The sequence below is a fragment of the Amblyomma maculatum genome, chromosome 6, assembly GCF_055883805.1.
Source record: "Amblyomma maculatum isolate TAMU_Amacu chromosome 6, ASM5588380v1, whole genome shotgun sequence".
In the NCBI taxonomy this organism is placed as follows: domain Eukaryota; kingdom Metazoa; phylum Arthropoda; class Arachnida; order Ixodida; family Ixodidae; genus Amblyomma; species Amblyomma maculatum.
The window spans coordinates 85,182,713-85,198,046 of NC_139349.1; the positions used below are offsets into that span (position 1 = coordinate 85,182,713).

The 15,334-nt window shown below is 44.2% G+C and overlaps 1 protein-coding gene across 2 annotated transcripts in view; it reads right to left on the reverse strand.

Moving 5' to 3' along the window:
- rsh (Rap GTPase activating protein radish) overlaps nt 1-15,334 on the reverse strand; it is a 204,137-nt gene that overhangs the window by 105,995 nt on the left and 82,808 nt on the right. For both annotated transcript variants that reach the window (XM_084605637.1, XM_084605636.1), the window contains exon 5: nt 3,938-4,082. In XM_084605637.1, coding sequence (XP_084461763.1) covers nt 3,938-4,082 — 145 coding nt within the window. The remainder of the gene's footprint in view (nt 1-3,937; nt 4,083-15,334) is intronic.

Below are 15,334 nucleotides of genomic sequence, written 5' to 3' on the forward strand. Positions count from 1 at the left end.
ACTGTGGCCTTCGCGATCATCTGTGCGAAAGGAGTAGAGTAGAGGAGCCATAGAAGGTCTTCTGCACTAAGGGCAACCATTTAGGGATCTTCGCCTTTTTACCCTATGCATTTAAACGCTGGCCGCAGGCTTATCCACCATACCAAAGGGCAAGCTTTCGCAAGTTCTATAGGGTCGACTCTGAACACTGTTTGCCAACAAATGATGATAGAGTCGATCAACTATTTTTTCTCATTGCATTACGGGTAGCCGTGTGGAACCATAGGGTATGGTCTCAGTTAAGAGCTTTCTTGTTCCTCAGTCGCTTGAAAAAGGATAAAACAAGTACACCCCTTCTTGCTTGCAGCCCGCAATCGTGGTCTTTGGAACACCCGGCCTGATCGCATTCCTGCAGATATGGTTGACAATGTATGACACCAATATTATGGCTCCGTGCCCTTTTGATGATGTAATCAAAGAAGGAAGTATGTGTCAAGAGGAACCGTCTTCTTGCTAAGGAATGTGTCTCTAATATCCAGACAAAGTACAAAATCTTGCTTTTAGAGTGACAGTCCTCCCCAGCATTCCGCGCCTAGATTTATTTCATAGGACACGACGATCGACTTACCTATAGTGTCGACTGACGATTCAGGCTTCGAGCATGGCGATGACGACTCAGAACTTGCTCTTTCGCTCAAAGTGAAACATAACGTAGCTTTAGGCTTTTATTATTTTAGCAAAAGAAGAAAGCCATTTTATTTTGCTCGACTATTTGCACGACACATTATAAATAGATGTGCTCGGAAGCAGAGTCGAGTTGTTTTACCTATTTCTGTGCAGTTTATGAAATTTGAAATTCTTCCTGGGGTGATGTGAGGCAAAACATAGCAGAGGCTACTGCTGCAAAAAAAAAGGAAAAAAAGACTACAACGGCTAACTGTTCTGCAATAAAGGCGTTATTACGAAGGCAATTAATCACTTTTTAACTGTGTCAGCCGTTTGCTCACCACCCCTCTTACGACGGCAGTCGGCACAGAGGGACAAACAACGTGAAAGTTTTAAAATTTGTTCATGATGAAAGTTGAACTTGTTGCTTATTTGTAAAAGGGAACCCCATTTTTGTCATCCAGCACGCTCCTTTGAAGCCGTGCCTTTTTCCCCAGTCTTATAACGTTTCATGTCACAGCTCAGCAGCCCCTGATATATACTGCTTGTCTGTCGCTTAAAAAGGGACATACATTGCCGGAGTGTAAACCACTTGCTTTTCGTATTGTGCAATCTTGAGCGCTCCTGTATAACCAATAATTCTGGTTCCCGAGAAACTCTTTGGAAGCTGCGGCTTCTTTAGTTGCCTTCACTGTTTCCGAAGCTGTCGAAAGAGTGATTAGCCAGAAAAAAAAAAAGAAAAAAACAATTCCGCACAAACACGTGCGTCGAAACAAGCCCACATCGAATGTGGCCTATGTTTGCTCGGCACTGGTTGCATTGATTGGCGAGTGAAAAAAAAAAAAAAAAAAAACACACTGTTGTGTAATAGTTGCAGTAAGATGCTGACGGCGCCTCACACGGCCGCGCAGTGCGGAGTCGATGAAAAACTGCGTGCTAATTATGTTCAGGCAGTCGGCGTTTTGTTTCAGCTCCAGCGATTCTAAACCTATTTCACCATCGGTTCAAAGAAGTTTACGCCAAAGCGGCCCAAGAAGCCCCCCCCCCCCCCCCCCCCCCCTAATGTAGCCATATCAAACTTGTACCTGAAACACCAAGTAAGAAATTTTATTTGCACTAGCATGTTTCAGAGAACCGCTCTTCCATCCAGTGCAACTTCTTGTAATAATATTGGAACAGTTTCCTTGAAAGCAAATATTTTGTTTCGATTGCCTCCGGGCTAAAGGTATTACCAGGAGAAAAAATAGCACCACATAAGCTCAGTGAAAAACTCAGTAGGCTTTTTCAGGGGCCCGTACAAAGACGTCTTCTTAGGCTGCGCTATGAACTAAGTTATGGACAAAAAAAAAATAAATAAAGGAAGGTATACAAAGCGGCTTTCAAAAATTTTAGGGAAGCTCCATGTCGAAAAACATCATACATATTCAAGCTCTTTCAAGATATATAAGCGCATACAAAAGTAGTTTTTCCAAGCTCCCTACGAATAGCTGTACTTCCAAATAAACATATATTCAGTAAGACGCTCTTTCAGCGGAGCGCCTATTCTTGGTACTGCTTATATACTCTCACTCTGATATATAGTTTTCTGAATGCAACCTTAGATGCTTTTTAACTAAACTGGGGTTCGTAAAGCTTACTGTGCATCTGGTTATTTTAGCCAGCAGATCGCACGTTCAATGACACGTTCTTTCTGAATGCAGGTGATAACATAGTTGTTCTCATCGAACTGGTTTATATATCCTTGAGCTTTTGTTGACCTTCTTGCCGGCTCCCGCGCTGTTCTAGCGTGCGGAGGCTCATTTTCCATATTTTAGGGAGCACATGCGAAGCACTCTTTGCCACAAGTTTTTTTTTCTTTGCCTCGATCGCTGCACGGTAAAGGAACCCTAGTGGTCGTAACTCGCGAAATCACAGGTTTTGGTTTTCGCTTCATCCTTCAGTTTATTTTTTTTTTTCCGTTTTCTTGGTCCTGGGCTCATGGGACAGCTTGGGCGCCAGATTACGCATTCTCATAATATCGCGCACATATTCATAAGTATCAGGGTTTACTTGCATCTGCTTTTTACGCATTTTTACGCATAACGAAACTGTTATCGCGCACATATCCATAAGTATCAGGGTTTACTTGCATCTGTTTTTTACGCATTTTTACGCATAACGAAACTGTATAGCCTAACCAAAATGTATATTATTCATGTCGCATTCAGCCGAGCCTAAATTAAAAAGAAAGACTAGCATGGTTTCGCTTTTACTTTTAAGCTTGTTTCTTTGCGTCCACTTAGAGAGTATATGTTAGTGCCTACTAGCAAAGGATATAACTATGAACCGAGCTATAACAGTTATGCCGCATATAAAATAAAAAAATAATGCGCTGTGTAGGTTGCTTCATATTCCTTTTCGATGCTGCTGCATTTTGTATTCGCAAGTTTGTCAGGTTAAACACGTGCTTCGCAAGCTAAAATGGCTAAAGATATCTCAACTTTCTTGTCATGGTTGCAGTGAACACGAATCAAGCTAGATACTTTGTCAATAATGCTCCGCCATTTTGTACATATACCTGAGGGTGAGAGGCACATGGTGATAGAGAATAGCCCTGAATCTCTCTCTCCCCTCTCTCCTTGTTTAGTTTATGCGGTTTAACACCCGAAAGCGATTCAGGCTATCAGAGACGCCGTAGGGGAGTGCTCAGGAAATTTTGACCACCGGGGGATCCTGAACGTGCACTGACATCGCACAACACATAGGCGCCTTGCCTTTCGCCTCGATCGAAAAGCGACCGCGGCGTGGCTCTCCTTGTATCTCGGTGTAAAGATACGCATATAAACTCGTATGATGGCAGCACCGGTGAATACTGCATAATAGAGAGATTTAGCTTACAGTGATCCGCGATCCGCTACCGTGATCCGCCACCGTGCTTCCCACTGCGCATGCCCAGAACCCTTTGACGCCGATAGATGGCGCCACATACTTGATGTCGGCACATAGACCTGCCGCGTCGGGACCAATCAGCTTGTGCGCCCCGCCCACGCGCGGTAGAGGGTCATGGTGGCGGATCGCGGATCACGCTAAGCTAAATCTCTCTACTAACACGTTGCGCTCTACGTGGGTTAAACAATTTCTGTTCATGGCTGCTGTTGCTTGTGTTGTGCGAACGACGAGCTCAACACCACCTCGCAAAACAGCGTGACGTTAACGGAATGCGGTCGATTTTCCTCTTTTGCGCACGTAAAGAACGAAAGCAAAGCAAAACAAATGGTAAACGTTCGCAATCTCAGTGGGTCCGAGCACCAACCTTTAAGGCGTACGCGGTCTCCCAGAAGACAAAGAAACTCCTCGAATAAGGCGCTGTGGGTTCTGTTGTTCAGGATCTGCTCCTCGGTATTCTGGCCCTCCTTCACGTAGACGATGCCCACTTTCAGCTCCGACTTGACGAACACCTGCGGGAGAGAATTTCAAAGAACGTCGTTCGGCTCCCATTACTAGGAAGATAAAAAAACACGCAAGACAAAATAAACTGTTCCTAACGCCTATTGCACAATCGGCTTCTATATACCAATCTCGTCACCAAAAAAAATCCCGGGCACTCTTAAGACACTCATTTCCACTGATTCAGTTCCATTCTTCTCATCTGCTGCGCCTACGCGTAAATACCAGTGTTGGACGACAGAGGTGGTATCGCTGTTAAGATGACAGCTCGGAAGCCCCATCCGCAAGGCCATGTGATTCAGTCCCGAATGGACCCCAGAGTCAGCTTATTTGTTAGCGAATGTGCAGGTGAAAGGCAACGCCCATCTTCTAAATTTTTAAAACTACTCACATTTTCCAACGAGTAGTTACCTATGGAATACTAGACGGCAAGTGGACTTTTTTTTTTCTTGCAAGATGTGTGAAAGTAATTTTGCCATAATTATTCCCTATTTCCCAATTCTGACGCCACTCACTTAAATCAAAAATAGCATAATTGATTTTAATCAGGTCATTGATAGAAGAAAAGGCACTGGTAGATATATTAGATAACCAGCATGCAGTTTGATTTTAACAAGTAGCTAAATAGTAGCCACAACATCATTAATATAGGCCTGAACGAGCAATGGTCGGAGCACGGACCCTTGTGGTACGCCAGAGTGTACATCCAATAATCCAAATTCAATATCATCAACACGCAAGTACAACCTGCTTACGACCAGTCAGGTAGGCCTGTATCCATTTCAATACCTCACAATTTTAAAAAATTGAAAAAAAAAATTATTTTCAGTAATATACAGGAAATGGGCCTCGGGCGAAAAGCTACAGCGATAGCTTGAGAGACGACGAGCCAATTGATTCCTATTTCATGCAGTTTATATATTATAGGAACACCGGCAGCACATTCTTAGTCTTCTAGTGCGGAATGCATTTGCAGCGAATTGTTAAAAATGGCAACCAAATAGAAAGACACCCATTAGGTATGTGTTTTCAGAAATGAAGACTGTATTCTAACGGGGCCGTTTGTCTTCTTTGCATCTAAATCTAGTATTACCTGAAGTACACCCCTCTGCGTGAAAGAAATGCTTTCCGTAGAACGTGCAGAATCTAAGCTAGTAATGTGGAAGTCCGCGGCAGATCTTGTGAACACTGAAAAAAAAAAAAAAATGAATCCGTTCACAATCACCAAAGCTTCGGTCAAAATAGCCGCTTTCGATTTGATCTGGTTTAGAGCTAGAGTCTTTTTACCTAAAAGAAAAAAAAAAGAAAACTCCAAAAATTACGGGCAGAGGATATGAAATAGCAAGCTAAAGTTCCATTGGAGAATCGTTCCTTCTATGCTGACAAAGCAGCTTTTAGCCTTTGATGTACTTCAAGCAGGTTGGCAGGACTAGCTTTCTTTTTACGTAACCAATGTAGTCTACGTTTCATGTGTATGATATTCCTGGTTATCCATGGGTTGTACTTACGTATATTTTTGTGCTGTGTTGGAATAGAACGATCTACGCCAAAATTTATTATGCTTTGCAAACACTGCCATAACTTCTCCACAGATTCCCGTTCAACGGTCAACTGAAATTCACTGAAAGAAATTTGTGATTAATTCAACATAGACATGTCGCCCACCTGAAAAGAAGACTTTGTGCAATCGCTTTTGAACAGGTATAATAAAGAATCATCTTATAATTCAATAAGCCGTTCATGACAATCATTTCACAACTGCCGACTTCATTTGAAACGAACAAAAGGTCAAGTAAAGACTGATGATGAAGTGTCACTCGGTTGTCTTCGCGGACAATTTGTCTCAAGTTGTGGAGAAATGAAACTTCTATCAGTTTTACCGCACTCGACGTCTATCCGTGTCCAGGTGACATATTATGCCGATCAATGTGCGGGAGTTTAAATCACCGGCTATTATCAATAGTGATTTTCTCCTTACATGCGCCAATAGAAGCAGTCTTAATTCATCGAGGAAATGATGGGGAGTGTTAGACGGCCGATATATAGTTCCGAAAAAATACACAGTGCCCTCGAAATGCATTTTGCGCTAGACAGATTCTCACATGCTGTATTCCACCTGTGCTACCCTGAGTGGCAATTTAGCTATAAATGACCATGCCCTCATTGTTAGTGCCCCCCCCCCCCCCCCCCCTCCTCTGCTTCGTCCTATCTAAATACGTGCATCAAGGGGGAATATTACAGTCATTAGGTGTGGAAGAAGTAACCCATGTTTCAGTGATTAGAACGGCATGTGGGTTTTCTCGGAACAATAGAACTTACAGTTCTGTCGATGTTTTAGCTATGCTTCCTGCATTCATCAGAATTAAGCCCAGTTATGCATGCGCTATACCAGTTTCTTGCTTCGGGAGTGAGGCACATGGATACATGAAACAGCGTTTCTAAGTGAACCACCCATCACCGCGTCACGGTGTTTGCTAGAAGCCCCTTTATAGAAGCCCACTTCGACCTTGGCTCGATTTCGCGCCAATCGATTGGTGTGATTCTTTGTTCGATGGTCTCGGCAGCCTGTCTGACACGGCTGCGGTCTGTGCCTTTTGCGAGAGTGGTTTCCTCTACGCTGCACCGCCTCTTTTTGTCACGACGCATGGTGGATTGGCCGGACACTACTTCGCAGTCTAGGCCGCACTCGCCCGGATGGTGTATGTGATCGCGTATTTACAGAGGTTAAATAAAGAAACGGCGTACTTCATGAGGACGACGATGTTCGCTGTACAGCTCGAGAGTGTGTTGCAGTTCTAGACTCAATGAAAATGACCGTGTTTGCCGCACAACGTGAGAATTTGTTGCAGTGGTAAAGGCGTAATCGGCTGCGGTGGTAGCATACATACATAAGCATGCTACTCTGGTATGCTGTGTTTGTCTGAGACATATTACAGCGGACCCTTAAGAAGGACACTCAAATCCCGCCAAGTAATATTAGCTTTTTCACTGTTCGGAAAAATTGTGATGTGCATTGTCCCTTGTGATCTGTTTATGTTGGTGCGTCTAGTCAGTTTGTGCAAGAACCATGTGATAGACCGTCATGCTGAATCACCACGATCATCGAAGTCGTTGTTCCTAAGTTATACCGAGAGCAGTGCGCTTTTATGCGGGGAGTGCATGCTGCCCTTAAACAGCCGCCTATTGGCTACCGCATCTCGATGCTTGTGTGTGTCTCGCTAAATTTTGACATTTGCTATGGGCGGAATTAGTGGGTTATAGCGGGCTGCATTATGCAGCCCGGGGATTTGAGGCAACAGCTGTCTTAATTTCTTTTCCTCTGAAATTCTCCCACGCAAAAAAAAAAAACAAAAAAAAAAGCGGCCAAGGCTTATAGCCCGGTTAAGCCCAGTTATACAGGCAAAAGCTTTGTTATGCTTGGTTATGTAGTACTGCTAAGCCTGTTTAGACTCTTATAGACAATCTAGTTTACTGAGCGGGAGCTCGAATTAAGCCTGGTCCGACACTGTTTCCTGCTGTTTAACTGCTGCAAGGCTGCCTGCCAACGTGAAGAAAACGCATCCGAAGCACTGGCTCCAGCGTGCGATCCCTCCGTGGCTATCTGGGAACCTCAAGGACACCACAGCCCGGTATAGATAAAAAGGTGTCGAGGGCATTCTGAAGGGGGATGTCTCTGGAGGCGAGCCAGAATGCCAAGGGTGGTGGTGGAGGGAAAGGTTAGGCAGGCTAATGGAAGGTTGTGTGCCTTTGTTTAATGAAATGTTACATATTTGTGGGGATATGTATCGTTACTAATAAAGTTTGCCAGGCGTATAAACAAGGAGAAGAAGCAGCAGGTGTGCGAAGTAGAATAAGAAGAAGCGAAGCAGCAGCAGAAGAAGAAGCGAACGCCGCCGTCTCTGCGCGCTGCACGAGCGAAGAAGAAGGAGCGCGGCGCCAGTTCTCGCACCACACTTGATGTCAAATATGGCCCACCTATGACCTCGGCTCCTACTAGGCCAGTAAAGTTTTCGCTTTAAAACTGTGACGATAGCATAGTGCTCTCGTACCGGGACCAGCGAGGCTGATCAGTTAGTTTTGGCGCGTGCTGGGAAAACAGCCCCGGCAATATTTTCTCGCATTTTTTTTTACCCCAATTTTGCTGCAACTGAGGTCGCGTAGTACGCGCTGTTGATATATGCGATTGATTAGCACCGTTAGTATGACCGCTATTGTCTACATACTGCGGAATAACGCGACCTTGACTAACGTGAGCAGTAGAGCGACCGCTCTGAAACGAGCTATCACTGTTTTCGCAATGCATTTGGAAATTACAAAGGAGCTGGGAGCTTTTGTAAGTAAAAAAAAAAAAGGCAAATATTGAGTGGAGCAAGCAGTAAGTCTAAGGGCAATTTGAAAAAGGTAAACAGTATCGGGGCGCCTGGCTTAAATGTACGAATGAAGAAACCTATATGCTCTTAAATTAATCGAGATATTTTTACCGGTTTGCTTTCGTTTTGAATGCGAGAACCTAATCTAAATGCGGGCTTCTGCACGCATTATTTAATTTAAAGAGCGCAATGGCATGTTCTACTTCGTTTCTAAACACTTTCTATTGCTTATACGAGCACATACATGTCACTAGGAATGCATGATCTTCAGATATTATTTTCTTATTCAAGGCAAAATTAAAACTTGATTTCTCATCAATTTTCTGGATCATCCCAGCTTAGGAAGACACCGAGGACAAATCTAAGCTGGTCTCTATGAATAGAAAATCGCATGCTAATGACAAAGACTGGTAATACTGAAAATGAAAAGTTTGCAGCTTAGCAAAGATCAAAAATGAAATACACGTATTGCCGTTATCTGCCATCTAAAAGAAAAATGTGGTGCGTTCACAAGGATTTTCAGTATACCATAGAGAATGGGCTACACCGTTATTAAAATCGATGCCTTTTCTCTCTGGGCGCACTAAATTTGAATCGAATGCGAGGTGAATAATACGTTACCGGCCCCAAGTGAGTCTCGTGCTGGCGGACAAGCATGAACGCACCGAAAGAGACCGCCGTGGTGGTGCACTGGTTTTGGTGCTCTACTGCTGCGCCCGAGGATGCGGGTTCGAATCCTTGCCTCGGTGACCGCTTTTGGATGGAAGCAAAGTGCAAGAACCCCTGTGCTGTGCGGTGTCAATGCACAAAAAAAGAACTCCAGGCTGCAGAAATTTCCGCAGCCCTCCACTACGGCGTCTATCATGAGCTGAGTCGTTTTGAAATGTTAAACCTTACAACCAATGCAGGTATACAGAAAGAGAACCAATCAGTCGAGTTTTAGAAATAACAGAAGTTGTACGTAGTTGTCATGGGGATGCCTTTTTAACTATAGGGTCCAAGTCAGCAAGGCTCAAGCCGGCGTTAGGTACACTTCGGTTGTATCAGATTTTCTAACGTTTGTAAAGAGGCTTTGTGTGCTTATTTGTTTGTATATTTAAGGATACTCCACTTTCGCTTCACTCCAAGCAAGGGTGGACACGCACGAAATAGGAGACTGAAACTGCATAATACATAAGTAATGACGTCATACAAAAGCCACCTAGAATGCCATATACGTGATAAGGACACAATATGAAGATCACAGGCGAAACAGTTGCAAAATTGCAACGAGCGTTGGAATCTGAGGCTACCCACTAGACAATGTAGCAAGCCTTCGGCCGATAATTCTTTCATAAAAAAAAAAAAGGAACTTACAGCTATATGCTCAGCATTAGTGAACCTTTTTTTTTTTTTTCCGGTTATTGCAGAGAAAACGGGAGTGATGACCTCATAGCTATTAGTTTTGATTAGAATATTATATTTGAAAAGGAACATTTTCAGCATTCGGATTCTCAGCGTTTCGCCTGGGACAATTCTAAGTCCTGTAAATGCTCTTTCATATCTAAAGCAAATAATTCGGGCAGCGATGTCCTCTTTTACAATATTTTTGGCTGAGAATGGGTCCCATAAATGAGATGTATACTCGACGCGAGGCCGGACCAGAGCATTATGTACTGTCAACTTCATTTGCATTGGAGCCTTTTGGCAATTTGTGTCCCATACACCAGAGCGACCTAAGAACGGTCACGTAAATACCGTCAATGCGCGTATCCAAGTTCAAATTGTCAGTGATCTGATCTTCAAGGCGTCTGACAACTGATGATTATTTAACTTGACACCAGCCATGCAGTTGAATGTTGCAGGACATATTTACTTCTCAATGTTGAGAAACATGTCCTACTGAGCGATCCAATTAAGCATTTCGCATAAATTGTTGTTTGACTTAGTTTATTTCTCTGAGGCGTTAACCCTTCTGTGCAGGACAGAGTCGCCTGTAAATATTTAAACTTCAGAGTCATCCACACTCACTACATCATTTATGTAGACAAAAACTAGAACAGGCCCCAGAAGCGATTGCGGCGGGGAACCAGATGAGACAGGGAGGCCACCTGAACAGTGGTTGTCAACGTGATCAAGCGTACTGAACGCTGTCATCGAAGTGTACTCTAATACTGTCGGTAAGGTTAGGAGTTCATTCAGGGAGAGAAAAGTTTTTGTGAGTTTACATGTTGATCAAATGCTCTCGCGAAGTTGAAAATATTGTGTCTACCAGTTTATTATTAACTGCAAGAAACTAACCATAGCAAGAGGCAATCACCTGGAAAACATGCAATAAACCACGCCTAAATGAGGGTTACACATCAAATAACTGGCTACACTCGACTAAAGCGAAAGTCGAGGAACGTTTGTTGCCTGAACCACATTGACCAAACCATGCCAGTGTCCCGCTACGGCAGGCTGCTATTTGTACAATCTCACCTGAAATTGCCGAAGTTCTTTTTGTTTTGCCTTATATCCACCCCTTCCCTCCCGCCTTTTTGCGTTCATTACAAGCGCCAGTACAGACAAAGAGGAGCCCCGTCGGGGTGGTGCAGTGGTAAGACGCCCGACTACTGTGCCGGAGCACCCGGGTTCGACACGACCTCGGCGGCTGCGTTTCGATGGAGGCGAAACGAAGAGGTGTCCGTGTGCTGTGCGAAACCCCAGGTGGTCGAAATTACTCCGTAATCCTCCACTCCTCTTTCTCTCTTCCCACTTTCACTCCCACCTTCGTCCCTTCCCTTGCTTCGCGGTTGAGGTGTCCACAGAAAACAAGTGAGACAGTTACTGCGCCTTTCCCTTCCTATAAATCAATAAAAAAAAAAGACAAAGAGTAACGCACGGCCGTCCTTCTGCGATCAAGCTTTGCACGTGTTTTCTCATTTAACATCTCCGTACAATCAGGTGCTGCAAAACCACGGACAAAAAAACAAAAGGCCGTTGTCATTAACATTGAAACGTTTATGAAACCCCTAAGTCACATAGCCCCGCCGGGGTGGTGCAGTGGTAAGACGCCCGACTACTGTGCCGGAGTTCCCGGATTTGAACCCGACCGCGGCGGCTGCGTTTCGATGGAGGCGAAACGAAGTGGCGTCCATGTGCTGTGCGATGTCAGCGCACGTTAAAGATCCCCAGGTGGTCGAAATTACTCCGTAGCCCTCCACTACGGCTCCCCTTTCCCTCTTTCCCCTTTCATTCCCACCTTCCTCTCTTCCCTTACGGCGCGGTTCGGGTGTCTACAGAGCAAGTGTGACAGTTACTGCGCCTTTCCCTTCCTGTGAACCAATTTAACTTTAACTTAAGTCACATAAGGTCATATTTTATTTGCGTTTCACATAGCGCCCATCATGGCGCCCGATGTGGACGCATGTGCGCGTTGCTCCCAGCTCATTCGTGGTAGGCAGCAATTTTTGCCGTGCGCGTCTTGCAAACAGCGTTTTCACTGCAAATGCATCAACATACAGGCCGAGGAATACAACATCCTCATGGAATCCGGGGCCAGCAAGTACACATGTGTTCATTGCTTGAAGCGGCGTGATCCTTCGGCGGCTGGGTTTGTCTGCGGAACTAGCGACACGGAAACGGCCCCCGAAGCGCAACGCTCTTCCCTGGATTTTCAATACTCAGATTCCGTCTGTGCTTCCTCGAGTGTTATTTTAATGCTACGGGAAATGGCTAGTCGAATGGATGTGTTAACCGATGAGGTGCGACGGCTTCGTGCGGAAAACGCGCTTTTGCGTGAATCTTTGAGTGGCCTGAGTGCATCTGCTCGTACCGCCAACCAGAGAGAGTGTTTGAATTCTGACTGCTCGGAATCTCGCAACTACACTTCAGCCGTAGCGGTAAATCTGCTCGCTGGAATGTCGGCCCCTCCACCGAAACCTTCCGCTTAGGACCGGAGTACTCATCTGCCACGTCCGTCGAAAGCGGTGAGCCAACCACCTCGGCCTAGAGCAACGCTTGGCACAGCTAAGCAGTCCATGCTTAAAGTAGCGCCCAAACTACCGGCAAAGAAAAGCTTATTTGTTTCTCGCCTGGACCCGACAACAACGGCGTCGGATATACAGGAACTTTTGGCAGATACAGTAGGTGACAAGGTTGTTACTTGCACGAAAATGAAAACGAAGTACGATACATATTGCTCATTCCATGTTTCTCTATGTGAGCATTTATTTGAACTTGTGAACAATCCGGAAGTGTGGCCTAAAGTTTGCGCATTTCGCCATCTTTATGGAAAGCTGCGGTCCTCACGACGCTTCGATAACCCTTGCGGAGCTCTAGCTACATCCAAAAATGGAACAGAAAATTAAGCTGTATTACCAAAACACGGGAGGGCTGCGAACTAAAAGGAAAGCTCTCTTCGCGAATGCATACGAATGTGAGTATGACAGTATGTGCCTAACGGAAACGTGGCTAAACTCATCATGTTCAACTGCGTCTTATTTCTCAGATGAGTATGCTGTCTTCAGCGCTGACAGGGTCTATTCTGACAGGATTAAATACGGGGAGGAGTTCTGATAGCCTGCCGTTCTGTGTTAAATGCATTTAGGAGACTAGACCTGGAGACATACGAAGAATGTGTGTGGTAGGAAATTCCAACCTGTGACAAATCGCACTATCTAGTCGGCTGTTACTACTTTCCACCAAATTCTGCTCCTATCGTTTTTACCGATCATTTCTTGGATATTGGGGAAAAATTGATTTTTCGAAATACAAGGTTCACAGCTACGGGGACTTTAACCTTCCTAAAGTCGATTGGTCCACTGGTTTGGTCACTAGTGACTGCACAGCGACTAGAGAAAAAGCCGAAGTTTAATTTGATTTTAGTAATTTCCATGGTTTACAGCAATGCAATGCAATGAAGAACTGTGCTGGAAACATTTTAGACCCAATTCTATCTAATGTGCCTTTTTTTTTTTTGGCGTGCAAGCGGTGCGCGATCCTCTTGTTCTGGTAGACAAATATCATTGGCCGTTTACCTTGTCGTTGTTTTTGTCTTTTCGTCCTGTGCGTGAGATGGTGCCAGAAAAATTCAGATACGCCTATGACAATTACCTTAGGCTGTACAATGGTCTTCATTCAGGCCTGCGACTGGTGAGAATTGCTTGAGATTGAGGATGTAAACACAGGCGTTGAGCTACTTACATCAGTTGTACACGGTATAATGAAAAAATGCATACCACGCCATAAATAGAAGAAGTGTAGATTTCCTTGCTGGTTTTCGCGCGATTTAAGACACTACTTGAAGAAAAAACAGAAGTATCATAAACTCTACGTGAAATCAGAAAGTGAATATTGGTACCAAAGATATTCATTGTGCAAAAAAATTGTGAGAGATCTGATTGCACGTGATGAAGCCGAGTACAACAAACTTCTTGAACAGAACTTTAAAAAAGAACCAAACAGTTCTTGGGATTTTGTGCGCAAGCAAAGAAATGATAAGGTTAGTGCTGCTGTGATAAAGACGCGCGATGGTATCTGTTTTAAACCTCAAGATGTTTGCCAAGATTTTGCTGATCACTTCAGCTCTTGTTTTGTGCGCCATGATAACATGATAATGTTACCGAGCATGAGGTTCTTTTGGCGATTCAGAAACTTAAGCCAAAACTTTCAACAAGATTTGAAATTCCAAACTTCGTAATCAGAGGATGCGATGTCATTTTTGGCTCTGTTTTAGCGCATTTGTTCAACTTATCGTTGCGAACTGGTGTTTTTCCTTGTCATTGGAAATTGTCAGTAGTTGTTCCTGTATTCAAGTCTGGCGATGCTTGTGATGTGAACAACTTTCGACCTGTGTCATTGATTCGTTCTTTTGCGAAAGTTTTTGAAATGATTATGTACGAACGCATGGGCTCATACTTCAAACAGAAGATATGTCAATTCTGCGGCACGGTTTTTTAAAAGGTCGATCTATTGAAACGACTTTATGCAGCCTTCTTGATTGTACTGGCCCACATGTATTTAATCGTGGTCAGGTAGATGCGATACGGTTTCCAATGAGGTACTTCTGATGAAGATGGAAAAATGCGGACTTTACCCTATGTACCGGAGGTGGCTCAAAAGCTACGTTGGCAGCCGCCGTAACATGGTCCAATTTTCCGGCTGTGTGTCCAACGAATTTATATCATCTTCTGGAGTGCTCAAGGCTCCAACTTAGGACCGCTGTTGTTTTTAGTGTTTGTTAATGATTTGGCCGTTACATGCTAAGAACTCGAGAATTTTGCTTTTCGCAGATGATTTCAAATTATTACTTAATATTGGAGATATTGAGGACTGGCGCCAATTGCAAGCTGACATTAACAACGTCGAGAAATGGTGTTTGTCGAATAGCTTAAACTTGAATATTAAGAAGACTTCCGTCCTATCTCTAACTAGGAAACGCGACTCAGTTGTGTTTGATTATACACTTTTGGCGGGTCAGATTTCTCGCGTGACCCATGTACGAGACATTGGTGCTGTTGTTGATTCAAGGCTTGATTTTATATTGCATGTAAATTCAACTGTGTTACGCGAATTGAGACATATTGACTAACAAAAAATTCTAACGGCACGAATGTCTACGCACTCTATAATGTGCCCTTGTGAGACCGCGTCTTGAGTTCGCGTCAGTAGCCTGGAATAACGTATCTGCCACCCACTGCACAAAAATTGAAAATGTCCAGCGTAAGTTCATACGCATCTTTTATGATAGACATATTGGACGCCGTCGTTTCTACGACTACGATTCTCTCTTGGCAGACCCCTATACGTGTACTCTTGGCGACAGGCGACTCATACGTGACATGCGGTTTCTGCAAAAAGTTGTGCGCGGTTTCATTTACTGTGGGACCTTACTGATGTCGCTAAATTTTCGTGTGCCGCATGCAAAGGCC